This window comes from Pongo abelii, chromosome 6, assembly GCF_028885655.2.
Source record: "Pongo abelii isolate AG06213 chromosome 6, NHGRI_mPonAbe1-v2.0_pri, whole genome shotgun sequence".
In the NCBI taxonomy this organism is placed as follows: Eukaryota; Metazoa; Chordata; class Mammalia; order Primates; family Hominidae; genus Pongo; species Pongo abelii.
This window is the reverse complement of record NC_071991.2, coordinates 37,711,957-37,739,520: the sequence shown is the minus strand read 5'-3', so window position 1 is coordinate 37,739,520 and position 27,564 is coordinate 37,711,957. Positions and strand designations below refer to the sequence as shown.

Below are 27,564 nucleotides of genomic sequence, written 5' to 3'. Positions count from 1 at the left end.
CCCCTAGCCTGGAGTGCAATGGTGTGATCTTGGCTCACTGCAACCTCTGCCTCCCAGGTTCAAGTGATTCTCCTGCCTCCACCTCGAGTAGCTGGGTTTACAGGTGCATGACCCCACAACCGGCTAATTTTTGTATTTTTAGTAGAAACGGGGTTTCACCATGATGGCCAGGGGTTCGGTGGCTCACACCTGTAATCCTGGCACTTTGGGAGGCCAAGACAGGTGGATCACTTGAGGTCAGGAGTTCAAGACAATGCTGTTTTATAAAACACACTTGAACATCCTCGGATTTGGGTAATCAAAGGGGTTCCTGGAATCAATCCCCCTTGAAAACCGAGGGGCCACCATACTCCAAAAAGCAAATGGCCCTCTCTCCCCTCAAAATTCCAGCCCCCATGTCCTTTAATGGAGCCAACTGGTGTGACAGCCCAAAGACACTTGTGCAGGGCAGGAGGGAGGGCCGAGGCGTGATGCTGGAGCACGGGCCATGAGAGGGTTTTCCCCACTGGACTCTTCTTTGGCTTCTTGGCATTCTTTGACCTGAACCCTCCCACCCTCTTCCTACTGGACAGGCAGCTGAGGCTCAGCTGCAATTCCCTGAGCCCTCCAGATCCCACAGCAGCAGCAGCAGCAGCAGCAACACTCACTAGATCCCGGAGGTGTACACAGGCTGCATGGCTTGGTAGAGCTTCAGAAAGGGCCGGCACACTGAAAGAAAGGCACAACTGTCTGTAGAGGCATGACCAGTACAGAACGAACAGGAATTTGGCAATCAGAAAGACAGAAAGGGACGAGGAGACCAGGAGACTGCACCTGCGGCCTTTGAGGTTTGGGAAGGCAGTGCATGGAGCCACAGGGTTGCTGCAGGAAAAGGCCGGACCCGGTCCTAGAAGCCTGCAGAGCAACACAGTTTGACCTTTATCCAAAGGGTGCCAAAGGCTCCTGAATTGAAGCCAGGCTGCTTCAAAACCAACTAGCAGCTTGGCAAGGTCACTCTGGCCATGATGACCTGGGGGACCTGAAGGCACAGATGTACTTCAGAGACAATAGAAACCTCTGAGCAAGCACCTGCATGGGACTGGCGAGGAGGGGCAAGGGTCCTGAATCCCAGCCATGTGCTGTGTGTGCCTCCACGAGATTGGGAAGGAGAGGACAGGGCCCTGACCCTCAGCCATGTGCCATGTGCTCCTGCATGGGACAAGGGAGGAGGGATAGGGCCCTGCTGACCCTCAGCCGTATGCTCTGTGCACCGTTGGGGAACTGGGGATGTGGGGACAGGGCCCTGATCCCCAGTCGTGTGCTGTGATCATCTAAGTGGGACAGGGAGGAGGGCTCAGGGCCCTCACCCTCAGCTACATGCTGTGTGCTTTCCTGTGGGGTCATTTTAAAGGAGAAGGAGGAGACGGGCTCGTGAGATGCGTCAGGGGAGACTGGGTCACATTCATGCCTCTCTTACTGGGCTTCTTCCATAGCTTGTGACCTCAAGGCCAACTGCACAGCTGACCCACCAGGGCTGCAGCCCAGAAAATGCTTGTCTGCCCGAGTCACTGTGCATATACACAGGGGTATTTCTGATCCCCCTTGCTGGCTGCCAGTCCCTCCCCTGATTAAATAACTTGGCCCAACCACATAAACATGGGGCTCTGACCACTGAAGGGGGACACAGTCAATCGCCAGGGAGGCAGAGGAGCAGACCCTGGGCCCTCTCGGAAGGAAAGCAGAGGCTTATCTAAACTGAGGGGCCCAGGACCAGCTCCAAGTCTGGGCCAGCCAATCGCAGGTGCCACATCGTGAAGGACACTCACCTCCACCTGTGTCGAAGTTGGGGGTGCCGTGGAGGATGACAAAATGCAGGAACAGGGGAGAGGCATTCATTTTCACCGATCCGGACAGGAGCCCACTGAGGAACTGAACGTACCTGCAAAACGGACAGCTGGGTTAGACTTCCCAGAAGTATCTTCAGCCCCTGCTGAGAAGGGAACTCAAGGAGAAACACATCCTGGCTAGGTCTGGGGCTCTGGGAGAGAACCGGTACACTGCTCACAGCCTGGGGTTGGTTCTCAGCGTGGTGCTGCGCTCACAGGTCTGAGGGCTTCCCACCAGAGCACCAGGCACCAGGCACCAGAGACACCAAGGCATAACCGGCCTCTCGGCTTGAGCATCCCACACCTGAAAGGCCTCTGTCACTGTCCACTGAACCTATCGCCAGGCAAAGCCAGGCCACAGGCCACAGGCCATCACAATCCCCATTGGCGAGCAGCAGGAAGCAGAGGCCTGGCACACCGGTGGGTGTGTGCTCTGTCACTAGCATTGTACCTATGGCAGGGTCACGTGACCCAGGCCCAGAACCACTCACTGCACCTGCTGCTTTCTGCTCATACTCGAGAGCCCTAAGAAAAGGCTGGAGTCCATACTCCCCTCGTATCTCACAGCCTTCCACACCACATCTGATAAGAGGCTCTCCTTCCTGCTGTCCCTCTCTCTTCAGGGCCCAGCTCCAAAGGCGAAGGCCATGTGGGCCGTCAGCCTTTCTGAATTCTAGGCATCAGCCTCATGCTTCCAACACCGACCGCACACAAATTCCATGAGCATTTGGTGGTCAAGAGGGAAGCTCCTACACTAGGAGCATCTGACTGCTGGGGTCCTCATGAGGCATGACATGGCAGCAGTGACCACAAGACAAGCCAGAGGCTTGCCAAGCTCTCTGACGCTTCCCTGGCCCGTCCTGCCTGTTGGTGCTCTGCCTGGCGTGGCTCCTGCCCTGAGGTCCCTCACCATGGCCATGCACCCACACAACCTCCACTGTAGCCTCAACACCTCGCATGGAATCTGTGTTTCCATATCTGTCTCCACCAAAGTACTGTACTCTTTGCAAGAAAAACCCAAACAATCAAAAACCCCGCAATATTTAACAATCTGTGCATCTCTGTATTGCCACAGCAGACTGAGGCAGGAAGTGGCAGGTGACTGTGTTGCCAGCACCTACAACCATACTACCCCAAGCCAGAAACGGCCATCACGGACCTTGTGTTAAGAAAAAAAAATCTCTCACTTACACTGGCAATTCACACCCAGTCCCTTATTCAAGCAGTTAAATTTGTATACAAACAAACGAAACAAGAGATTTCTGTTAAACATTATCAAAAAAAGGAAAACCCTACCTATAGTCCACCCACCAGGAAAATGTTAGAAAAGCGAGTTTGCTTTTAGTTCAGTTACAATTCATAGTGAGAAACAGGGCATGTCAGTATTTTCATCTTCCTGGCGCAAACTTCTCTTCTGCTCTCTCAGAACAGGGCAAAACCTCACAAGAGTCTCAGAGGACAGAGACGCTCAGCCTGGAGACGTGGGGACCCTGTGAGGCCAATGACCAGACTTCAGTGGACCTCCAGGCAGCTCCCACACGCCTCCCCTGCAGGGTACTTTCTACCCTGGCAACAAGACTTCTCACCCTCAGTTGTATGTAGGCAGAGGAATGCATGAATTGTGTATTTTTAATCATGCAAATTTTACGCATTGTGGATTTCATGGGTCCTTTGGCTCCCTGGTTTTGAGTAAAAGTGAGGAACCACAAATGCCCGGATTGAGAGGCCTGAGTCACCTCCTCTGGGGCAGTTCCGCCCTTCCTCCAGCACGGGGCAGCTCTAGTCACTGGGAAATCAGCTTCCTCAGCTTGTCCGGTTTGTCAGTGGCACACTGAGTCCCACACCGTCTGGCCATGTGCTCGGGCGGTTCTGTAGTGACCACGTGGCTGAGATGGCCCTGTTCCCTGGGGGTGTTCTCAGTGCCCCATGTGCACCCGGACCAGGCATCTAGATGAAGTCGGTGTTTGTTTTATGACTTCATGCAAACATGGAAGGCTCTGGAGCGCTGGGCCTGAGGGGCTCCTGTTCATGGCAGCATAAGGGGTCCAAGTAGCTGAGCCCAGAGTTAGCGCCAAGGTCCTATGAGGGGCAAACAGCCATCCTCCGGGAAACCACGGCCTCTCCCTGACCCAGGTCTTGTACCATACTGTGGTCACAGAGCTTCATTTCTGCTGATGTGGCCTCGCCGGAATTGTTGCCCCTGACACCAGACGAAGCACAAGAAGTATTTCCTTCAGATGAGGAGGGCCAAGCTGACAGCAGAAGAACTTTGTTTTGCCACAGGCTCCCAAAGAAGGCCAAAGTCCAGGGCCACAAGCCCAGTGGTGGTCAGAGGGGAAGGGAAGGAGGCTGTCACTGCCTGGGACCCAGGACTCCAGAGTCCTCTCCCGAAAACCAGTTCTCAACAGTCATCACCTCCCAGGTCAGTCTACAAAGGGCTGCTCAGGTGATAGCTTAACCAATCAAAAAGTAACCCCTTAGAATATAATTCTCATCTGTCCTTTATAGAAAACAACTTTTTATGTATCATATTTTCAGGTAAATTAAAGACATAAAATGCTAAGGTAAATGTAATTTTTTTTCTTCCTTCACATGCTTTCTTAATAATAAGGTAAGATTAACAACAACAACAACAAAAACCCAACATATTGTTCAAAATCCCAAATAAAAGCATGCCTTTAAAAAACATTTTTTAAAAAATAGCAATGCCTTATAAAAACAACGAAGTTCACTGCAAATATAAGCTGTAGTGAATGCTATGAGATTGCAGAAAGATAGCCAAGCACAGGTAATAGCACTGAGTTTGTGAGTGACTTCCTAGAGAACAACCATCAGTATCAAAGAAAAGAACATTCAGGTATGGATGAAAATAAGGGAGGCCAGGCGCGGTGGCTCACGCCTATAATCCCAGCACTCTGGGAGGCTGAGGTGGGCGGATCACCCGAGGTCAGGAGTTTGAGACCAGCCTAGCCAACGTGCTGAAATCCTGTCTCTACAAAAAAAAATTAATTAATTAATTAATTAATTTTAAAAATTAGCTGGGCATGGTGGCATGCGCCTGTAATCCCAGCTACACAGGAAGCTGAGGCATGAGAATCGCTTGAACTCAGGAGGTAGAGGTTGCAGTGAGCCTAGACTGCACCACTGCACTCCAGCCTGAGTGACAGAGCAAGACCCTGTCTCAAAGTAAAAAAAGAAAAGAAGGGGAAACGAACATGACAGGACAGAATTGCACAATTAGTTCATCCAGCTGACTATGGAAAGGATCAATTTTAACTTTGTGTACACGGTATTTATCTGTGGCATTAAAGGTAGATATAAATGAATCAATTGTAGGGTATCAGATGCCCTCTGAAGACCATCCCAACAGCCTTATCCAAAATAAAATGTTCCTACTTAGTCAACACAGTTTTCAGAGCTGGAAAGAGTAGAAACCAGATATTTTATAAAACCAGCTCCATTATTTTCCCATTGCTATCTTTTCTTTCTTTTTAGGAAATAACTCCCTGGAGATGATGTTTTCCATGCTTCTTCTCAAACCAGTGAGTACATTTTAAAAACTAAAGGATTGTTTTTAACTTGTAAGCAAACGAACATAAAAGCAGTTTGAAATTTTCAGTTGTCCCTTGCATTATTCACAGCCACTTCTAACAGCAAAAACTTCCATTTGGAATCTCCATAAATCTCCCTAAACATTTGAGTTGCACTAGACGTAAGCTTCAATCTGTCTGAAAAGGTGGGTGCATAAAAATCAGCATTCAAATGTTACTTTTCCAAGCAACAGGAACCATTGTCACAGGACATCTTTCCCAACAGCTTACTCATTCTACATTCCTAGCACTCACAGAGTCAGCCATGGCTGCAGGGGCAGCACCAACTGGCCAGGAAAGGTGAGCTGGGCCACCTGTTGGTGTCAGCCAAGACTGGGCTGTTTCTTAACATTCTGCTGAGCATTCCCTTCCCTCTCATATAACGGGGAGAATAATGAGACCTACACATTGGAATTGCTGCAAAGATGAGTCAGTTGCATGGACATAAGGGTCAGAGTAGACCACAACACATCTGCCACAGCCTCTGCTCTCCTGAGGTATGCTGCCAGAGTGTAGGTGGCTTTGCCCACAGAGTTGGTGACTGAAAGAGGATGTCCGGGCCCAGGCAAAGTGCGTGGCTCCCTGAGGAATGGTCACCCTTTTTCCGCAGGCTGTGGGCAGCAAGGAGGACGTGCAGGGAGAGGCCACAGGGGCATGAAGTAAAATAGCCTTTGCAAAAATTTTAACAGTGAGAGAATATGACAGTGAAAGAGATCTAATGTAACCAACCCCCATCTTGCCTTTAACCTCCTAGCTGCCCTTGGCTATTCCTGGGCTTGGACCAAACTAACTTTAGGAGAAAGTGAAGTTTATAGTTTAAGTGATAATAGCCCAAAACTAAACCACCTTTGTAAAACTAATGCAAGACTACCACATTGGGAGGATGAACGCAGCTTGAATTCTGCCCAGGTATAGACTTAAAAGATAACTCTGGGGATCACAAGATTTGCAGCTTCCTCAATTACTGCTAGAGAGAACATCACCATTGTAGAACCTAAGATTGGCCTTTTGAGATGTCTATTCAGGCTTTTGCATTTCTGACAACTGACAGCTCTACCTGACCTGCCAACTGTTCTCTGGCCCCACCCAGAAGCGGACTCAGAGGCAAGAGGGCCATTTTCCCCTATGATTGCACCCCCAACCACTCAGCAGCACCCATTCCCTAGCCACCCCCTTCTCCCCAAAATACCTTTGAAAAACCCTTGTCTCCAAATTTTCCAGGGGGCTGATTTGGGTAGTAATAAAACTCTGGTCTCCTGTTCAGCCAGCTCTGCATGAATTAAACTCTTTCTCTACTGCAATTCCCGTCTTGGTAAATCGGCTCTATCTGGGCACTGAATAACGAACCCATTTGCCGGTTACAGAGACTACCTGAGGAGCCTCATCCTTTAGAGAATGTGGAAAACTACTCCCTTTGTATCTTTAAAGTATTCTTTCAGGCACCTGAGGTACTGTGTCAAAAATGACAGAAATATCAAAAATCAAATAATGCCATTTTTACATGTAGTTAGACAGGCATGAGCAGGGCAGCAGTGGGCTCTTTCCGCACCCACTAGGAGAATGTCGGGTAATGGTTCGGCAATTATCACATTGCCTCTCTGAAAGTGATGCACTGGCAGCCGGTGCCAGGAGGAGGCCATTTCCTGACGGTCCACGTCTATTGCACTGTTAATTGAATGCAGGCTCCAGGGAGACACAACTTCTCGGGCACGTGCATTAACAGAAAAAATGGCAGAGTATGACCTTCTCAGGGTACACCACCAGAAAAGGGAAGAAACCCTCAGATAGGCATGCGTACAACTTCCTAAACATACTGCATGTGCTCACTTCCCAAGCAAAAGGAGGGCACTATGCATGCGGGCAGCCCCCTCTAAGGGAAGAATCATGGGAAAAGGGCACAAGACATGGGAAGTGGGCCAGCCTATGAAGTCTAGGACCAAGGGTAAACACCACACTTGACCTTCATGTGCCCACTTGGGTCTCTTCTAAGCGTACTTTCCTTTCTTTCTTGTTCTAAAGCCTTTTAAAATAAACTTCCACTCCAGCTCTGAAACTTGTCTCTGTCTGTTTTTCTGCCTTATGCCCCTCAGTCAAATTCTTTCTTCTGAGCAGGCAAGAATTGAGGTTGCTGCAGACCCTTATGGATTCACTGCTGGTAACTCGGATACCTTCCACCAGTAACACTATATAGGATAATTTCTAGGACATCCTGATTTCTGCATGCCAAGACATTTGTTTGGTCTGTCTTCCCTTTACCTCAAAGGGACACCCAAATGTGCATAGACAACATGACTGATGGTCTTAGGTCTCACTCACATGTGGGGCCTCCCAAGGTCACCTTGGTAGGCAACACTCCGGAGAGATCAGCTCCCCAAAGAAACAACTGGCTACCTGTGATTTTCCCCATTAACTCAGTGATGGGGCCAAGAAACGTGTGCTGCTGTCTCAACTCTCTCAGAAAGAAAGGAAAGGCGGAAAAGAAAAGAGATGTCAGAAACGTTAATAATTTTAATATTTTTCCATGATGCTGATAATAAACCAAAACTATACCCGGATTTTTGGGGGGTAGGAGGAGACAGGGTCTAGTTCTGTCATCCAGGCTGGCATGCAGTGGGGCAATTACAGCTCACTGTAACCTCCAACTCCTGGGCTCAAGGGATCCTCCCACCTCAGCTTCCAGAGTAGCTGGGACTACAGGTGTGTGCCATCACATCCAGCTAATTTTTTTTTTTTTTTTTTTTTTCTGATAAAGATGGGGTCTTCCTGTGTTGCTAAGGCAGGTCTCAAACTCCTAGACTCAAGGGATTGTCCTGTCTCAGCCTCCCAAAGAATCGGGATTACAGGCTAGAGTCACTGTGCCACACCCAGTATTTATTTTTAACTACTTCTCAAAGAGGAAGGCTTCCAAGTTTAGGGAAGAAAGTTCAGGGGTGCCTCAGTAACACAATGGTGGTCATGAGCACCAACAGGAGGCCACACCAGGGTGTCAACAAGCTGCTTCTCATGATTTGCTGAAGACAAGGAAGGTATAAAAACAGAAAACTTACATGGGCACATGTAAGTTTTATGGGTCAGCTCCATGGGCCAACCGCTCCATGGCGTTTTAGTGTAACAAACAAGGTAACAAAGATTGACCACCCATCAGAGTTGTTGTTGAGACTTCTGAGCGTCCCAGTCACAAATTCCTTGCTAATTAATTATTCTCAAGAGTGATTATTACAAGTTTGACTTTAAAATGATTTCTTGAGCTCAATCCTAAAACAGCCTGCAGCACACCCATCCCACTCCCCAGGCCATTCAGGACAACAGAGAAACCTCCCATCACAGAGCCTATTCCCATACAAGCCGTCCTCACACGTTCTTCTGGTCTCAAACTTTCCTCCAGATTTATCTTATGCATTCATTCATTTACATGCTCGATTACCATTTGGTGAGCATCTTTTCATGCAGGCTCTGGTCAAGATAAAAAGAAAAGAGCAAGGAATAAGGGGCATTTCCCTAATCCCAGGAGCAGAGGGATTAACCGTGGAATGTAAAATTGAATCCAGCAAACATTAAACAATGCAAATGCTCTGGCTTCAAATGTGCAACGACGGGAAGGATGCATGAAAACCCTGGGCATGGGAACGTGAGAAGAGCAGGGCACGGTGGCTCACACCTGCAATCCCAGCATTTTGGGAAGCCACAGCAGAAGGATTATTCAAGCGCAGGGGTTCAAGACCAGCCTGGGCAACACAGTGAGACACTGTCTCCACAAAAATTTTAAAATTAGCTGAGCATGATGATGTGTGCCTATAGTCTCAGCTACTCAAGAGGCTGAGGTGGGAGGATTGCTTGAGCCAGGAGGTTGAGGCTGCTGTGAGCCAAGATTGCACCACTGCACTACAGCCTGGGTGACAGAGCAAGACTCTGTTTCAAAAAAAGAAAATGAGGAGATATTTTCCCCCTTTACCCATATTCTTTTAATGTTATAAACAAGTTGCTGGTGCCGTAAGAAATAAGAACAAAAAAAAGGAAAGACGACAGCTGGACTTCCTGTGTGCCAAGCATTCTGCATGAGTTACTCTCTATTTACACCTCATTTTCCATGCAGGAGGTCATATGAATGTCACGATTTTGGAAACTGTTCAACAAAGAAATAACATTTAATGGTTCAAAAAAAAAAACCCCAAGTGACTGTTTAACTAAAATACTTTATAAAATGCTAGGTTTTCTGGAAAAAAAAAAATGCTAGGTTTTCTGCACGCAACTTGCATTGCATGTGGGCCCTGTTGCTGACCACGGTCCCACACCCTAGCCCATGTTCCTCCAACACACCTGGTTTCAAGAGAAACAGAGCCATGCCATTGGAAATAGCAAGACAAAAGGAAAAGGTGCCTCTGGTGATGCTTGAAATCCCTTTCTGCCCTTCTACCCCCATGTCTGCTGGCATAGCCCTCAGTTGCACTGGAGAAAACAGATACAAGGCATCAAAACTTGCATACACAAGGTCGGGTGTGCAATTACCTGTCTCCAAAACGGAACACCATTTGGCAATCACCTTGGCAATTCTCCTACAAATTCCCTGCTGTGGGCTTTGAAATATGCCATGGAGCTACCTGGTTGGCTCTAGGCATCACCATCTGTGGAGGAAGTGCACCTGGATGGGGAGCCAGCTGTGGGTCCTTCTCACTGCCTCTCAGCCAGCCCTGCTCAAGTTCTTGACCTCAGCCTGCTGGGGCCAGTAGCAAAAGGAGAAAGTTCTGCACCCCACCATGGCTATTCCCCATCACTTCCTGAGCACATTCCAGGGGCCATGCCCAGAAGTAGAGAAGGGAGAGATGGGCAGCATGACAGAAAAATACTCCGTGGCCTCAGGGAACTGATGAGCTACAAGAATTGGCCAAGTGCAACTGCTAATGTGTTTGTGTAAGTAAAGTTTTATTGGAATATAGCCACACTCCCTGATTTCCATATTGCCCAGGGCTGCTTTCATGTTAGAGCAGTTGTGATAAAGATCCTGTAGCCTGCAAAGCCTAAAATATCCACTCTCTAATCTGTTGCAGAGAGAGTTCACTGACCCCTGGTCTAGCCAATAGAACCAAGTTCCAACATAATAATGGAAATCAAAACACACTCACTGCAAGAGAGGAAAATGCCAACTGGAGCAAGTCCTCCCTCCACCTGTCAGTGCAAGCCAGCAGCATAGGGGGCTCTCTCTCACCACAAACACACAGGATGGCTAGGTCCTTAACCTCTGGGAGGGACAAGCCTCCCCACCACCTTCACAGTCTTTGGCATGACCCAAGAATACCATTTAGGTATTGGGACAGAAGAGATTCCTCTTCTGTTTTCACATTTTTATATGTAAAATTTCATTCACCTCTTCACTCTGGCTTTGGGGATGTATACATACCGTTTTTGGGAAGGCTGCATTAAAGCTGAAACTTTGTCATCATAAAACTTCTTCATTGCAAACCTGTCAAGGGCCTGGTCGGCGCTGGAGGGGAGAGAGAGAGAGTTAACTCAATGGAGCTCACACAACGTGGGTGCGTGATGGGGGATGTGTCTCATGGCTGTTCAAAGCGACCAGCTCCCACAAGGGGCTTCACCCTTTGCTGCACCTGTGCACACCCAATCCACCTGTCTCCTGTTAGACTTCATTTCCCCTGCAGGAATATACCGTGCTCAAGGTGGGAGCCATAGTACAGGGTCAGAATTGTCATCTGAAATAACAGCTCCTTATCTAAAGATATGATTCTTAAGAGTGCTGAATACCCAGCTTGCAGAAGAACCAACTGAGGCATCTCATCAGGCAGGCGGTAGGGCTGGTGTCCAAAACTGTCCCTTGGCCACCCTACGTCCTAAATAAAGACCATTTTAAGTGGGCTCTGTGCAAGACAAGCAGGCAGACTCAAGTCTCAGGACCACAAGAATGCAGGGATCAACCCAGGGCAGGAGAGTCAACGGACCCCCCCATGAAGTCCCAAGAGGCACCCTCAGGACACAAGTGGGCCAGCCTGTGCCCCGCCAGTATGTCACTCCCAGGACTGGGCTTGAGAACACTGCAGGGCACTGGGGTTGGAAATGTATCTGAGGTCTCGGGGCTGCAGCATTGTTTTTGAAGTGATTGAAAGTAACCCTGCTTTTCAACAATATATTTGACCTTCAATGCCAGGTCCACAGTGCTCACAGTTAGTGTCTGACAGAAACTTCCAGAAATCTCACAGCAGGGCATTCGTGGGATTTCTTGACATGACTTCAGCACAAATCCTGGAATATGAGTGCAGTGTCTTAACAATTCCAACTCATTTGGGCCAAATGCTTCCTTAAAACCCTGATAGGCTGGGTGTGGTGGCTCATGCCTGTAATCCCAGCACTTTGGGAGGCCAAGGCAGGCGGATCACCTGAGGTCAGGAGTTCAAGACCAGCCTGGTCAACAGGGTGAAATCCCGGCTCTACCGAAAATAAAAATTACCAGGGCATGATGGTGGGTGCCTATAATCCCAGCTACTTGGGAGGCTGAGGTGGGAGAATCACTTGAACCTGGGAGGCGGAGGTTGTAGTGAGCAGAGATCGCACCATTGCGCTCCAGCCTGGGTGACAGAGTGAGATTCCATCTCAAAACAACAACAACAACAACACCTGATAAAGTGGGCCCCTTACTTAGAAAAACGTGTCTGTGCACCTCTAGAAAAATGATGTGCATAGGCACTGTGGACTTCATAAAAATACCGGTAGAGAGGCAGGAGGAAAAAGAAACATACTCAAAAGTAAGTTGAGTGTGATTTGACTTTCACAGAATGCTATAAAATGGACAACTTGCTACGTGCATTTACTAGGCAAGGGGCTGTGCTGGTGGCGCAGTTACAAACAGAAGGGCCCACTTTAGCACCGAGTCCATCACATACTGAGCAGGAGAATGCAGCTCCATAGCCTCCCAGTGACTTTTAAGCATTCCTTTTTCTGAAATTTACTTGTTTTATTAAATGCTGAGAATACATTTTGACCAATGTTTATTTTCCATAGTAATAGTAGTAGTAGTAATAATATTAGTACTGGTTTTGTCTTTATAACTCTTATTTTTATGGTGTTGATACAAGAATGTTCTGCTTCTCTGGTGACTTGAAGTTTCTGTTTTCTTCTGTTTGCAGTTTGTGATAAAGATCTCAAACGTGTGCTTGTGCTATCTGGGATTACTCTACTTTTGAAATATAATCTAAGAGGGAACATTGTAGAAATGATCAAAGATGTATGTATAAGAATGTGTTCATCATGGCAAGCTTTGCAGTAGAAAACAACTGGAAGCAACCTAAATTAAAAAAAAAAAAAAAAACCACTTGGGAGGCCAAGGTGGGCAAATCTCAAGGTCAGGAGTTCAAGACCAGCCTGGCCAACATGGTGAAACTATGTCTCTACTGAAAATACAAAAAATTAGCTGGGCATAGTGGCGGGCGCCAGTAATCCCAGCTACTTGAGAGGCTGAGGCAGGAGAATCACTTGAACCTGGGAGGTGGAGGTTACAGCGAGCCAAGATCACGCCACTGCACTCCAGCCCTGGTGACAGAGTGAGACTCCGTCTTAAACACACACACACACACACACACACACATACAAAACTGACAAAACTGGAAGCAACTTGGATAGGCAAAATCAACAAATGCTTAAATACATAACATATCCATTGAATAAAGTGCTATGCTGCCACTGAAATGATGTCGGGAAATGATGCGTATAAAATGATATTAACGTAGAAAAGCAAGTCACAAAGAGCATGTGGTATCAGCCCATTTAATTGAAAGGCACTTAATACTATTACTCCTACTAATCACAGCAGCGTTAATGGTAGCCAATACCTGAGTACTGATGCTGTTCTAAGTGCTTTTTGTGTAACATATGTTGAACTGTCACAACATTCCGGGAAGTAGGACTACCATCATTTTCCAGGTAAGGATGCTGAGGCTTAGAGAGATTCATGTAAATTGCCTGACACATGCAGATGAAATACATATTGGCTACTAAGAGAAAACAGAGTTTGTAGCAAGAGGTCAAAGGTGTGTTTTTAGCCCTAAGACATCTACCCTTCCCAAAAAATCCAGGACTATCCACAGTGCATGGAACTTTGGTTCAGGCAGTACTACTTTGCTGGGGATAGAAATGCTCAGTTGTAGCTGGGCGTGATGGCTCACACCTGTAATCCCAGCACTTTGGCAGCCCGAGGCGAATGATCACCTGAGGTCAGGAGTTCAAGACCAGCCTGGCCAAGATGGTGAAACCCTGTCTCTACTAAAAATACAAAAAATTAGCTGGGCATGGTGGCACACACCTATAATCCCAGCTACTCAGGAGGCTGAGGCAGGAGAATCACTTGAACCCGGGAAGCAGAGGTTGCAGTGAGCCAAGATTGCACCACTGCACTCCAGCCTGGGCAACGGAGCAAGAGTCTGTCAAAAAAAAAAAAAAAAAAAAACAGAAGTGCTCAGGTGGTCTCTGTTCAGAACCAGCCAGGCTATGTTTAGTCACCAGCCAAATGTCTTTGGCATCATTGAGGGACGGATGTGCCCAGGAATCTCGATTTTCCTGGCACACACACACACCGATGATTATTCTCACCAAGAGGGTATCTGATTTTCACTTGGGGGTTGGTTTCCTCCCTGGCAGACACCAACTCCCCAGTTGGTTTCCAGAGAAAACATTCAGAAAGTCAAATTTCACTCCTTGGTGCTAGAAAGGAAAAGGTTTATCGGCTGATATGAATAGGCTTCTATTTCCTCAGAATGGAAAGCTCAGGCTTTACAAAGAGACCATTGAGAAGACAGGGCAGATGCAAATGCAGACCCCATAAATAATGATATTTTCTGCACTGCATTTCAGCGAAAGTGAGGATCTGCACTCTGGGAAGGGTCCGGGTGTACACCACAGCTGCCCAAGGCCAGGAGGATGGGCATAGGGCTGAGGTCCTTGTGGCCCTGCCGTGTTTGTGTCATGTCTGGCTAAGGGGACCCAAGTGGCACCTCCAAAGTCTCCATGATTACAGTTCCATCTTATGGAAACCAGCCCAGACCTGGCTCTCCACTCCTAGGCTGTGGGATCATGAGCAAGCTGCCTGGCTCCTCTGAGCCTCACCTCCCTCATCCATGCAATGGGAATGATACTAACTGCCTCATGGGTAAGTTAGGAGAATTCAGGGAGAAAAGGAAAATATTCAGTATACTTCCCAGAGGCCCAGTGCCTGCAAAAGAGGTGGCTGTCATCATCATTATATACAAGGTATGAGCTAATTTAGTGAGACCACTCTGTTCTTTTCATAATGGTGACTTTTATCTCTGTTATTTTTTATTAGAGAATTCTCTATTAAAGAACAAGGGACAGTGGGGCCACTTATTTTTTTAATGCCTCCATAGAAGTGCTTAGAATCAATCATACATAGTCACCCAACCTGGAAAATGCCACTTTCACAAGTGTAAACGCTTAACTGGAAACTGGGTTTCCAGGCACTGACCACCCCAGCACTGGGGGATGGGAAACACAGGTCAGCCAAGCCCTTGGTATCCAGAACAGCTCCCGCGCAGACAGCCGTCAGCCCCATGCAGGCTCAGCTTTTAGCACCTGAAGACAGCGAGCTGATATCTTCATCCTACCTGGCTGAGACGTTGGTGAAATGCATGTAGGATGATATGACCACTCCTATGCGTCCTTTCCCGCCCTGCAGGAGACAAAAGATCAGCTGATTTTCTCTGAAATCCCACAGCAGAGATGTAATTAGAACAGGAAAAGACTCACTAGTGGACAAAATAATAGAGAGCCTGCTTTGGAGGTAAGGCCAGCATTACCCACAGCCTTCCTGTCTGGGAAAGTCAGTACACAGTGCAACTGGAGTCTCTGCAACAGGGAACCGAACCTGCACGCTGGGTGCAAACAGTAAGAGCGGGTGCTAACTGGAGCAGCCGTAGAAGCCCAGGAGGGCAGACCAACACAGCAGCTGCCTGTCATTTTACCCAATTAGGCTGGAAGAAACTGTGCCAGGAGCTGCAGCAATTAGCATGACTTAATTATCCAGGTCAGACAGAAGTGAACGCCTGCCTGCTAACGGGCTGACAACGATCAGGGCTGCAAACACAGCTCAGCATGATGGGACACAGATTCCAGCTCACTGGCAGCACTGCCAGCACCTGAGCTCCACGTACACCCCTGTAGCCCGCCCTCGTTACACATAGAGGAACCATTGTCCCAGGCAGAAGTTCTGGAAAAGGACTCACTCAAACCATAACCACAGACACCAACAGCCCAGCCCACAGACCAGCAACACCAGCAGGAGAAGCAGAAAGTATTGGACAGGCCACCCTCACCCAGGGCCACAGAGTGCCACCTTCTAGAACATACTCTTACAGCCTACAACAGCAGACTGCAAACCACAGCCCAGGAGCTACTTCTGCCCATTACCTACTTTCCCACAACTTGTGAGCTAAGAGTAGTTTTACATTTTCTAACTATTAAGAAAAAATTTTGAAAAGAGAAGATTCCATGCCATGTGAAAATGTGTTGAAGTTCAGATTTCAGTTGTCCATACACAAAGTTTGACTAGAACATGGCCATTCCCATCTGTTCACCTACATCCAGGGCTGCTTTCACTCTCACTGCAGGAGTAGGTTTGAGTATTTGCAGCAAGACCACGGGGACCGAAAAGCGTAAAATACAATCTGGCTTTTTTTTTTTTTTTTTTTTTTTTTTTGGAGACGAAGTCTCACGCTCTGTCACCCAGGATGGAGTGCAGTGGCACAATCTCGGCTCACTGTAAGCTCCGCCTCCCAGGTTCACGCCATTCTCCTGCCTCAGCCTCCCAGGTAGCTGAGACTACAGGCGCCCGCCACCACGCCCGGCTAATTTTTTGTGTTTTTAGTAGAGATGGGGTTTCACCATGTTAGCCAGGATGGTCTCGATCTCCTGACCTCATGATCCACCCGCCTCAGCCTCCCAAAGTGCTGGGATTACAGGCGTGAGCCACCGCGCCCGGCCTAATCTGGCTGTTTTTAAAAATATTTGCCAACCCCTGATCTGGAATCATATAAAGCCAAAAAGGCAGGGCCTCTAATATGTAGCTCCCTAACTTCTTGAGAAGAAACTACTGATCAAATTCAAGTCACAATTCTGATAAGCCCAGTCACACATGAATGTCACCCAAGAGCATCCTTCTCTCTGTCAGTGAAAGTCAAGAGCATGCCTCATAGGTACTCAATGCGGGCACTTGATACACTCTTTGCAGCTGAATCCTGGCACGTGCAATTATTAACAGTATGGCTACTAGTATGCCTCTTGCATAAAACTGTATTTGACAGCAATTCACCTACAAAGAAACAACACTTCAGCCAAAGCAGGCACACATGGTGGTAACATTCACCCCATTACCAATCGCTTTTGTGGCACTATTTATGGATATAAAGCAAGTATTTTTTTTTCTTTTTTTTTTTTTTTTTTTTTTTTTTGAGACAGAGTTTCGCTTTTGTTGCCCAGGCTGGAGTGCAATGGAACGATCTCGGCTCACGGCAACCTCCGCCTCCCAAGTTCAAGCGATTATCCTGCCTCAGCCTCCCAAGTAGCTGGAATTACAGGCATGCATCACCATGCCCGGCTAATTTTTTGTATTTTTAATAGAGACGGGGTTGCTCCATGTTGATCAGGCTGATCTCAAACTCCCGATGTCAGGTGATCCCCCCGCCTCGGCCTCCCAAAATGCTGGGATTACAGGCATGAGCCACTGCGCCCGGCCTATAAAGCAAATATTAAAAGATCTGAAGAGACAGATAGAAATACCACAACCGTAGGGGACTTCAGTACCACATTTTCAACAATGGACAGATCACCTAAACCAATAAGAAAACAGGGTACTCAACCTGCACTTTAGACCAAACAGACCTTACAGACATATACAGAACACTGCATCAGAATATGCATTCTTCTGAAGTGCACACAGAAGGTTCTCCAGGATAGATGGCACGTTAGGCCACAAAACAAACCTTAACGAATTTAAGGAGACTGAAATCATATCCAGTATCTCTTCTTTTTTTTTTTTAATGGAGTCTCCCTCTGTCGTCCAGGCTAGAGTGCAGTGGCATGATCTCAGCTCACTACAACCTCCACCGCCTGGGTTCAAGCGATTCTCGTGCCTCAGCCTCCCGAGCAGCTGGGAATACAGGTGCATGCCACCACGCCCAGCTAATTTTTTTGTATTTTTAGTAGAGACGGGGTTTTGCCATGTTGGCCAGGCTGGTCTCGAACTCCTGACCTCAGGTGATCTGCCTGCCTTGGCCTCCCAAAGTGCTGGGATTACAGGCATGAGCCACCGCGCCTGGCCTCAAGTATCATTTCTGACCATAGTGGTATGAAACTAGAAATCAATAACAGGAGGAATCTTGGAAAATTCACAAGTTTATGGAAATTAAACAACATACTCCTAAATAACTACTGGGTCAAAGAAAAAAAGTCAGAAGAGAGATTTAGAAATATCTTGGGAGAAACAAAAATTGAAACACAACACACCAAAACTTATGGGATGCAGCAAAAGCAGTTGTAAGAGGAAAGTTTATGGCAATAAATGCCTATGTTAAAAGAAAAAACTCTCAAATAAAAAAACCTAATGTTAGGCCGGGCGCAGTGGCTCACACCTGTAATCCCAGCACTTTGGGAGGCCGAGGTGGGTGGATCACGAGGTCAGGAGATCGAGACCATCCTGGCCAACATGGTGAAACCCCGTCTCTATTAAAAATACAAAAATTAGCTGGTTGTGGTGGCACGTGCCTGTAATCCCAGCTACTAGGGAGGCTGAGGCAGGAGAATCACTTGAACCAGGGAGTTGGAGGTTGCAGTGAGCCGAGATCACGCCACTGCACTCCAGCCTGGTGACAGAGTGAGACTGTCTCAAAAAACAAAACAAAACAAAAAACCTAATGTTGCACCTGAAGGAACAAAGAACAAACTAAACCCCAAATTAGCAAAGGAAGGAAAAAACAAAGGTTGGAGCAGAAACAAATAAAGGAGAGACTAGAAAAACAATAGAAAAGATCAACAAAACTAAGGGTTGGGTTTTCTGAAGACTAACAAAATTGACAAATCTTTACCTAGACTAACATAAAAAGAGAAAACTCAAAATCAGAAATGAAAGAGCAGTCACCATAACTGATGCCATTTAAGACACAAAGAAACACAAAAACTATGAACAATTACATAGCAATAAATTGGATAACCTGGAACAAACTCATAAATTCCTAGACACATACAACCTACTAAGACTGAATCATGAAGAAACAGAAAATCTGAACAAAACAATAACAAGTAAGGAGATTGAATCAGTAATATAAACTCTCCCACTAAGAAAAGCCCAGGACCTGATCACTTAACTGATGAATTCCATCATCGAAAAAAAGAGAAAACTTTGCTATGGTTTAAATATTAGCCCCTTCCAAAACTCATGTTGAAATTTAATCTCCAATGTGGCAGTATTGAGTGGTGAGGACTTTAAGAGATGACTGGGTCATGGGGAACCTTGCCTTCATGAATGGGTTAATACATCTGAGGATTAATTAACTAATGGGTTAACGAGTTATCACAGGAGCGGAACTGGTGGCTTTCTAAGAAGAGGAAGAGAGACCTGAGCTAGCACCCTCAGCCCCCTCGCCATGTGATGCCCCATGCAGCCTCAGGACCTCTGCAGAGTCCCCAAGAGCAAGAAGGCTCTCACCAGACGCAGCCCCTTGAGCTTGGACATCTCAGCTCCTATAAATATTAATATAAGAAATAAATTCCTTTTCTTTACAAATTACCCAGTTTCACATATTCTGTTGTAAGTAACAGAAAACAGACTAATGCAAACTCTGCCAGAAAGCTGAAGAAATGCAAACACTTTCAAACTCGTTTTACAAGGCCAGCAGTACCCTGATATGAGGTCTTTCTTAATGCAATAGTAAGTATTTAAGGTTTTGCAGGCTGCAAGGTCTTGTTTCAACCATTCAAACCTACCCCTGCATTGTGGGTGGAAGCAGCCATGGATGTACGTGAACAGATGGAGGTGGCCATGTTCCACTCAAACTACGTATGGAACTGAAGTAGGACGTCTTCATATAATGTTCATGTAAATAAAGCTCTTAGCTCACAGGATGTAGAAAACACAAGAGGGCACGATAGGCTCATGGACTGTTAGGTTTTAGTGCAAGCTGCATTCTTTTGGACTTGGAACTGTTCTTAACAAAAATCACAGAATCACTAATTGCACAATTTTCCGTGGGTATTCTTCACCATGGACTCAGAAACAAAAGGTACGGTGTGGATGAAATCTCCCAAAAGAACTACAGGCCATTTCTGGTCAGTCAATAACCAGGGTGTGGAGGGGTGAGGAGGAGACTGCACACACCCACACAAACACAAGCCTCTGCATCACCCAGCAGAATGGGAAGCATAGCAGGACCGACCCTCACTCTGTTCCCGCCCAGGCTGAGACAGGTCCAGCTATGCTAGAAATTCCTGGCACGTGTGGAAGGAAACGCACATTCTGCAAAGCAGGCGGATTTCGCCAAAGGTCAGCGATTTCACCCCCGCAGTGATGATGACGAACTTCTGTTAACATCGACATCAGCAATTTCAAATTAAAAGAGGGCTTATCGCTCAGGGCACAATTTCTAAGCGTTTCAAAAATGGTTTACATGGCACCAGAAGAGGGCAAGCGATTAGCAAATCACTTCTGAGAAGTTTCAACATGTTCCCATGAATTCCACTAACAAGAGCTGTCCAGAAAGCCTAAAGTTGCTTAGCAAAATGATGAATTTTAGAAAGCTCTAAGTGGTCCCCACTAGGACCCACATGTTTTAAATAATCTCATCATTTCTTTCAATTTCATTTAAAAAATTGAAGTGAACAACAACTAAAATGGAATAAATGGCCAAGGATGGCACTTTTCAAGTCCAGCAACTCCAAGAGTCTTCTGACAATGCAGCTGGCAGCAGGTCTGGGTGCGCCCTAGAACCTGCACTTTCCACAGGTGCTGCTGCTGGGCCCAGGCTCACAGGTCAGGAATGCTGCTTAGAACAGCTTGCTACGTGATCCTGGGCAATGATGATCCATCAGTATCAGGCTCACTGTGTCAAAATCACCACACCAAGCCTGAAAAGCATAGGTTGTTTTAATTAACAAGAATTACATTGATTTAAAAGTCTGTCTGACTATCTCTCTCTCTCTCTCTCTTTCTCTCTCTCTTAGTTTGCACCAAAACACAATTTGGGTGGAGGATCCATAATTTAACATAATACTTGAAAAGATCAGGTCATCATAGACAATTTGGTGGTCCTAATGGGTGTGCCTGTCCATTTGGGGGGAAAATATGATCAAGTTAGATGTGAGGAAAGAGACAATACCAGAGAGAAGCAAATAACATCTGTGTGTCCCTGATGGAAGTTTTCTGCACATCGAATGGTCATCAAATGCCTCACAGCTGTAAACACCATCCACAAGCCGGCCTACCTAGTGCCTTTGCAGGAAAGATATACTGAGAGTCTAATATAACTCAAAGGGCAGCTTCTTTCAAACTAAATTCCATAATACAATGGATTTCTGTGCAGTTTTTTAGTGTGAAAGAGTCCAGAAGAAAAAAAAAAAAAACACTTCTATCTTGAACCGTCAACACTTCCTAGATACTTTGATGGTCCTAAGAATGCTTTGTCAAACACACAAAACAGGGAGCTGCCCATTAATGAACAGCGACCCCAGCCCACTGGCTACATCCTTTCCCAAAGGATTCCTCCCTGACTCAAGGTGTGACTGGGATAAGAGCTTTTCTCTAATAGTAAGTTTCTGGCAGGAGGGTTAAGCTTCACACCCTTACCCCTCAGTGAGTTTGCTTTCAGTCCAACCCCTTTCAACACCAATCATATTTGAGGAGCAGTGCAAAGCAGCTGAGAAAACTGGGAATTAAGAGGAAAGATCCCAGGAGGTAGGAGGAGGAAGCATGGAAGGAACCCGATGCAGCCAGGAGGAGGAGTGCCCACCAGCTATGCACCTGGGCTGCCGGCATCCACCAAGCCTGCTGGGGCTGACACACAGACAGTCCCGGCCACTCTGTGAAGATGCACAGGCCACATCTGCACTGCAATGGCTCCACATGGAAAGGACGACATGTTTACTGCAATGGCATCATGCCATCATCTAGTCCATCAACTGATTACCATAACTCAAGACGGCATGGAAAGTATGACACAGTCCATCTGAAAAGGGCGTAGCTGTTTTGAAAAGGAGGGCTTTCCATGAAAAATAAAATTTAATAAAAACGAAACGATTTGCTCTCATAACTGTGGTCAATTTGGGGTCAATAGTTTCAAATGTCCAGCTACACATTCAGGGACCACAATCCTGTAAATTCTAAGGCCAAACTTGGGGAGGTGTGATAACTCTTTGTTTCCTTCTGTAAGAGCAAGTAGGAAAACCTAAAGACAAACCCATAAGGAGCGCATCACACCAGCTCAAAGCGGAAATGTGCTCAGATGCAGCATTGGTCTCCATCTCAACTCCAAAGGCTGAAGCCTAGCCAGACCCCCCAGTGTGAGAGGGGGCGCGCTCACCCTGCAGTGAATGACGACCACATGCTGGGGGTTGCTGTTCAGCCAGGACTCCTGCGCCTTGCATATGGTACACATCTTATCCAGGGGCGGTGCGTGGAGCTCCGGCCAGCCCACATCCATGATCTGCAACAAGAGAGGGGAGCTTCCTCAGTTTCCATCTCCTGAAACCTTCTGAGGCCATCTCACAATGACTTCTTTCATCATCAATACATTTCATTTGGGAGTAAAGAACATGCTGGGTGACCCTTTCCTAAAACTCAGTGAGCACGAGGACCAATTTCCTTCACTGGGAAGAAAAAATAAAGCATTACACTGCCCACGTGATGCCTCTTCCTCTAGGGGCTCATCTGCTCTTCTGCAGCTGGGGTGACAATTCTAGAAAGGTCTTTGAGTTGCTGACGGTGCAGGTTGTGTGAAGAGGGCCGCAGTCCAGTGAGATCTCAAACAGCAGTCCTAGGCCCAAGCTGCTGCCAAAATCTCCCCACTCGGGTTAAAATCTCAGTTTGGAGAGTGCAGCCAGACATCTCCCACACACTGTGCAGACAACACCTCAGAGACAATCTCCTGGAAAGGCAGGACTTAAGGAGGAAGCACCTTCAAAACCCTGATTAAGTTTGGTGCTTGGACAAAGAAAATCACCACCATGTGCTAAAGACACAGTGACTCGGTACAGAACTGCAGCTCTGAGCGTCCTGAGGCACACACAAGTCCACAGTGGCCCACAGTGGCCACACGGGGGTGTTGCTTTTCCTTTGATTTCCTTTTGTCAGTAGGGTGAGGACAAGGGGCTCTATCTTACGAAGAAAGTCGTAGAAATAGTGTAAGATTGTTGGAAATTTCAGAAAACTGCCAGGAAGTAGGAAAAGTCACTACCGCTGCCACCACTCAAAGATAACCACCGCAATGTTTTCATGAATCCCTTAGTCTCTTTTCTATATACATTTAGCATCATAGAGATACTATTATACATAAATTCTATACTCTACTATTGATAACTAGTATTAAAATAGGCAACTTATCATGTTTCCGCTTTGTTACTCTAATGGCTGCAAAATATTTCAACATATAGAATATACATACATATATTACCACAACTTATGTTGACTGAGTCTTAAAATTATCCCAAACTTTGCTATTGAAAATGATCATGAAGGGTGAGGGGCAAGGGGAATGAGAGCATTAGGACAAATACCTAATGCGTGAGGAGCTTAAAACCTAGATGACAGGTTGATAGGTGCAGCAAATCACCATGACACACGTATATCTATATAACAAACCTGCACGTTCTGCACCTGTATCCCAGAACTTAAAGTAAAATTTGAAAAAATTTTAAAAATTTTTTTTAAAAATGAAAATTATCATGAAAGGAGTGGATTACTATGACCATAAAGAGATACTAGGAGAAGAGAGCCCCATGCTGATGGAAATGTTTTGTCTCTTGTTTGTGGTGGCTTAACAAATCTATACACATGATGCAGTTTAGATTTGTTCTATACATACATTTGTTATAGATTTGTTCCATGCATATATATATGCAGTATATATGAAAGATCCCAGGAGGCGGGAGGAGGAAGCATCACGTGTATAGATTTGTTCTATACATATATATGTAGTATTTATCATCTATACACACGATGCCGAGAAACACACATGTACGCAAAACCAGGGAAATGTGAGTGAGGTCCATGGACTATACCAATGCCAACTTCCTGACCTAGATATTTTACTATTAGTGTTGTAAGATTCTCCCACTGGAAAGACTGGGTGAGAAGTACAGGAGATCTCTGTATTATTTTCACAACTTCCTATGAATCTCTAACTATTTCAAACTGAAAAAAAAAAGTAATTAAAACAATTGATGTGAACAATTCCTAATACTCCTTATCAAGTCACATTCCACCAAGACTAGTAGCAAATTATTTTTGCACAAAATAAGCATTGTTTACATTTTACAAAAATGCAGACTATAAAGGGACGAACTCCATACCTTTGGGTTAAGCTTCGTAAGGTCATATCTCTTTTCTGAAAGATTCAATACCTATAAAAGAGAGAAAAAAATGTCTTGCGTAAAATAGATTTTAATATTTTAAAAAATTAATACCTTAATTTTTATTTAATTTTAATTAATACTAATTTTTTAAAAAAATATCTAAAATCTTCACACTCACAAATCAGGGGGAAAAAAAGCTTTTAGACAAATCCTTGACATCAGAGATGAAAGGAGAAAACACACTGCATTTTTACATGATGTTTCCCTTCCAGGTACTGAGGATCAGAAAAGATTGAAAAATATAGACGTGTGTGGTCACAGAATAAAAAACAAATAAAATAAATAAGATAAGGATGGCATACAGAACCCTTACACGTAAAGTCTATATTCTACTTCGTTAACTAGTATTAAACCAGGCAATTTACCGTGTTACTATTTTTTTTTTAATTCTCATGGCTACAAAATATCCCAACATACAGGATATATATATATACACATATATACACACACACATATAAAATATATAATATAAAATATATATACATATATATACAAAATAAATTCCATGGTCTTGCTCCTGACAACACAAACTGACCCAATAGAGAGGTGGCACATGGTGGGGAACGCAGTCCCTCCTCTATGGCCTGGTGGTCCCAGGCCTGGAAACGGCTGAGTTCATGCCCAGCCAAGAGCCATGGCCTAAGTTCACTGAAAAAATCACAGCCATTTGTGGAACCTTGCTAAATACTCAAGTAGTTCAAAATGAAAAAAATAATAACAATAATGTTCCAGCAGCAAGGAGCCTTAAAAATTAACTAAACGTCCCTCTCACTTCAGAGTCAGAGATGTGAGGAAAGTGGAGGGTGGGGGCTTGTCCTGGTCACCCAGCAAGCCCTGTTTATGACAAGGGGGGGCGCTGCTTTGAGACCCACAGTTCATTTCTAACCCTGCACAAGAAAAAGATCCCTGCCATAGCCATTTTGCAGGGAGAGCTCTGGCCCTGACAAGGCCCCACAGACAGGTGCTGGCCAGGGCTCCAGGCCCTCTGCATGGTCTCTTTGGGGAAGGTGGACTGGGGAAGAGGGGAAGGATGGCCAGAGAGGAGACTCAGGATGTGCTGACCAGCCTGGGAGTGGCTTCCAAAGGAAGGAGCCGTGGTCCTGCAGAGCACACTGCCTCAGTGATGAAGGAGGAAGCCCTGGGGAGGAGAGGGCCCCTGGTGAGAGGCACCACCATCAGATGGGGCTTGGCCACCACTTCCTGTCCACTGCCAGGTCACAGACAAGATGGGCTTCAAGACGAGAAAGAGGCAGGAGCCTGAGTGAATCAAGGATTGGAGAGGGGTCAGGACACAGGAAGCACCTGGGCCAGGGCTGCTCTGGCATCAGACGGAGGCCACATCCTACTCTGCCACTTGGGTCCACCTCTCCCAGCCACTGGTGCCCCAGTCATTGGAGCAGACCAACAAGGAAGACAATGACCACCTTGTAGGCTTGCGGGGCAGATTAGCTTTACCACAGATAAGGAGGCCTCCTTACTAGAGATAAGAAGGCAGGTACAGAGAGGGTGCCAGGGAGCTGTCATTAAATCCCATTAGTGACTGTTGACAACAGAAGGAAGTCAGCCTCCACCTGGGCTACCAACCACGGGAACAGAAAACAAGGGGCCAATCAGAGAGTGAGAGATGGTGAGAGGCTGTTCTGTATTATTCCTCAAATGTGGCTCCACCATCAACTCGACACATGTGTTTTGAAAATCAAGCTGTCTCCTTGTCTCCAGGGCAGCCCCTGGTTTCTTGGGTGCCCACCTAATTTGTCTTCCTAATTTCTGGCTCAGGAGGAGAGTCACAAGTTTGTCTTTTGATACCAGGGATGCAGCATGGGAGCGCAGGGGTGGCTGGCCGGGGACATGTCCCAAGGCACTGGGGAGCCAGCCTCACTGATGAGTGCGGGACGAGGCAACAGCCATCCCTGCGGTCAGCAGTCGTGTGTCCCTGAAAGCTACCTACAGAGACACATAAGGCTCCTTCCCAGGCGTGGCAGCAGAGAGACAGAGGACGAGGGTGACACGGACAGCTGTATGAGCCCAGGCCCTTGAGCTTCTCCCTCATGTGTAAACCAGTGTTCTGTGAGTGCCCGTCCCTACACAGTGCCTGTTGCAGAGCCTGCCCAAAGGCTCCCGGAGCTGCCCACCGCTCACCAGGTAGTTGTCCCCATGCTTGGACTTGAGCATGCGCGTGACCTCCTGCAGGTTGTGCAGGTAGGATTCCTCGGAGCAGCCGGCGGGGAAGGACACGGCGATGATGCGCTCCGTGATGTAAGTGAGGTCCAGCCCATGGCCCTCCTCCATGGTGGGACTCAGGATGACGGGCCTGCGAGAGAGCAGTGGGCAGATCAGAAACAGGGTAAGGAGACAACAGACATCCCCTAGGAAAAAGGTGAAGACGACGGACACTCATCCCCTGGGTGTTCACACCAGCACCTGGGCGGCCAGCTACGGGAATTTACAGTGTGGGCAGCCTCTGCGCTGTGTTCCCATAACGGCGGGCAGTGTGGGGAAAGGCACAAGATTGAATTTTCCTAGCAGGGCATGACAGGGTACCGCAAGCTGCAGCCAGGGAACGCACAAAGAGAAAGCAACTCAGAGCAGTGACACATGGGCTCAGATGCAAAAGCACGAAGGCGGGAAGGACTTTTTGTGGTTTCACTGGGAGCAGGAACAGGGTTCCAGGTGGGACTCCTGGAGTGGGAGCCTCAACCCCGCTCCGAGGTATCAAGGTCGGCACGAGGGGGCACCGGGAGGGGGCCGGGAGAAAGCGGAGATGGTGTGAGCAGAAGCCAAACATCAGCAAGCAGCTCCTCGTGTCCGTATGTGGCATCCTGGGGCAGGTGTGGCCAAGGATGAGGCTGGTGAGGTGGCCAGCTATGGTCGTGGAGGACCCTGGAGGCCCAAGAAGGAGGCAGGACCTCACGTGGAGAGGGGACCAGCTGGGGCATAATCAAAGCGGCCTTTCATCTACCGAGCAGCAACTCAGCAGACTCCTATCAGAAGGCTAAGAGCTCCATGGGGCCCCGCTGGGACCCCACCCAGCTAACCACAGGCCAGGTGGATGCCTGTGGTTAGCTGGGGCTGGCCACCCAGCCAGGGGCCCAGGTGGCCAGGGCAGGTCCCCAAGTGTGAGATGAAGACTGTGGAGGAGGGAATAGGGAAGAGGGTAGAAATGGTCATGTCATGGCCAGCAGGCTGAGGACGTGGGCAGGAATGGCAGTGTGGGAGCCAGGCACCCAATGTGACTGGAGACAAGGGCCTCCCACAGACCACAGATTCTCCACCAGCCCTGTGGGCCCCAGGGAGGCCTGAGCCCCTCCCAGGAGGGCTCCTAACATTAGGGCTGAGGGTGGTATCCAGGAGGAGGTGGAAAAGGTTCCAGGGAGAGGGGATGGGGTCAAACCCAATCGGTGCCCCCATGAGGTAAAGCCAGAGGCATGGGTCCACAGGACGTGTCCTTAAGTCCCTCCAAAGTGCTGCCACCAGCTTTG

General features: G+C 47.2%; 1 protein-coding gene across 17 annotated transcripts in view; it reads right to left on the bottom strand.

Annotated features, from left to right (window-relative positions):
- The window catches only part of TNS3 (tensin 3), a 308,545-nt gene that overhangs the window by 139,790 nt on the left and 141,191 nt on the right, over nt 1–27,564 (bottom strand). For all 17 annotated transcript variants that reach the window (XM_054559218.2, XM_054559216.2, XM_054559228.2 and 14 more), the window contains 7 exons: nt 26,225–26,396; nt 24,023–24,073; nt 22,036–22,158; nt 15,076–15,140; nt 10,851–10,934; nt 1,806–1,918; nt 648–708 (listed from right to left, as the gene is read on the bottom strand). In XM_054559218.2, the coding sequence (XP_054415193.1) occupies nt 648–708; nt 1,806–1,918; nt 10,851–10,934; nt 15,076–15,140; nt 22,036–22,158; nt 24,023–24,073; nt 26,225–26,396 (669 nt within the window). The remainder of the gene's footprint in view (nt 1–647; nt 709–1,805; nt 1,919–10,850; nt 10,935–15,075; nt 15,141–22,035; nt 22,159–24,022; nt 24,074–26,224; nt 26,397–27,564) is intronic.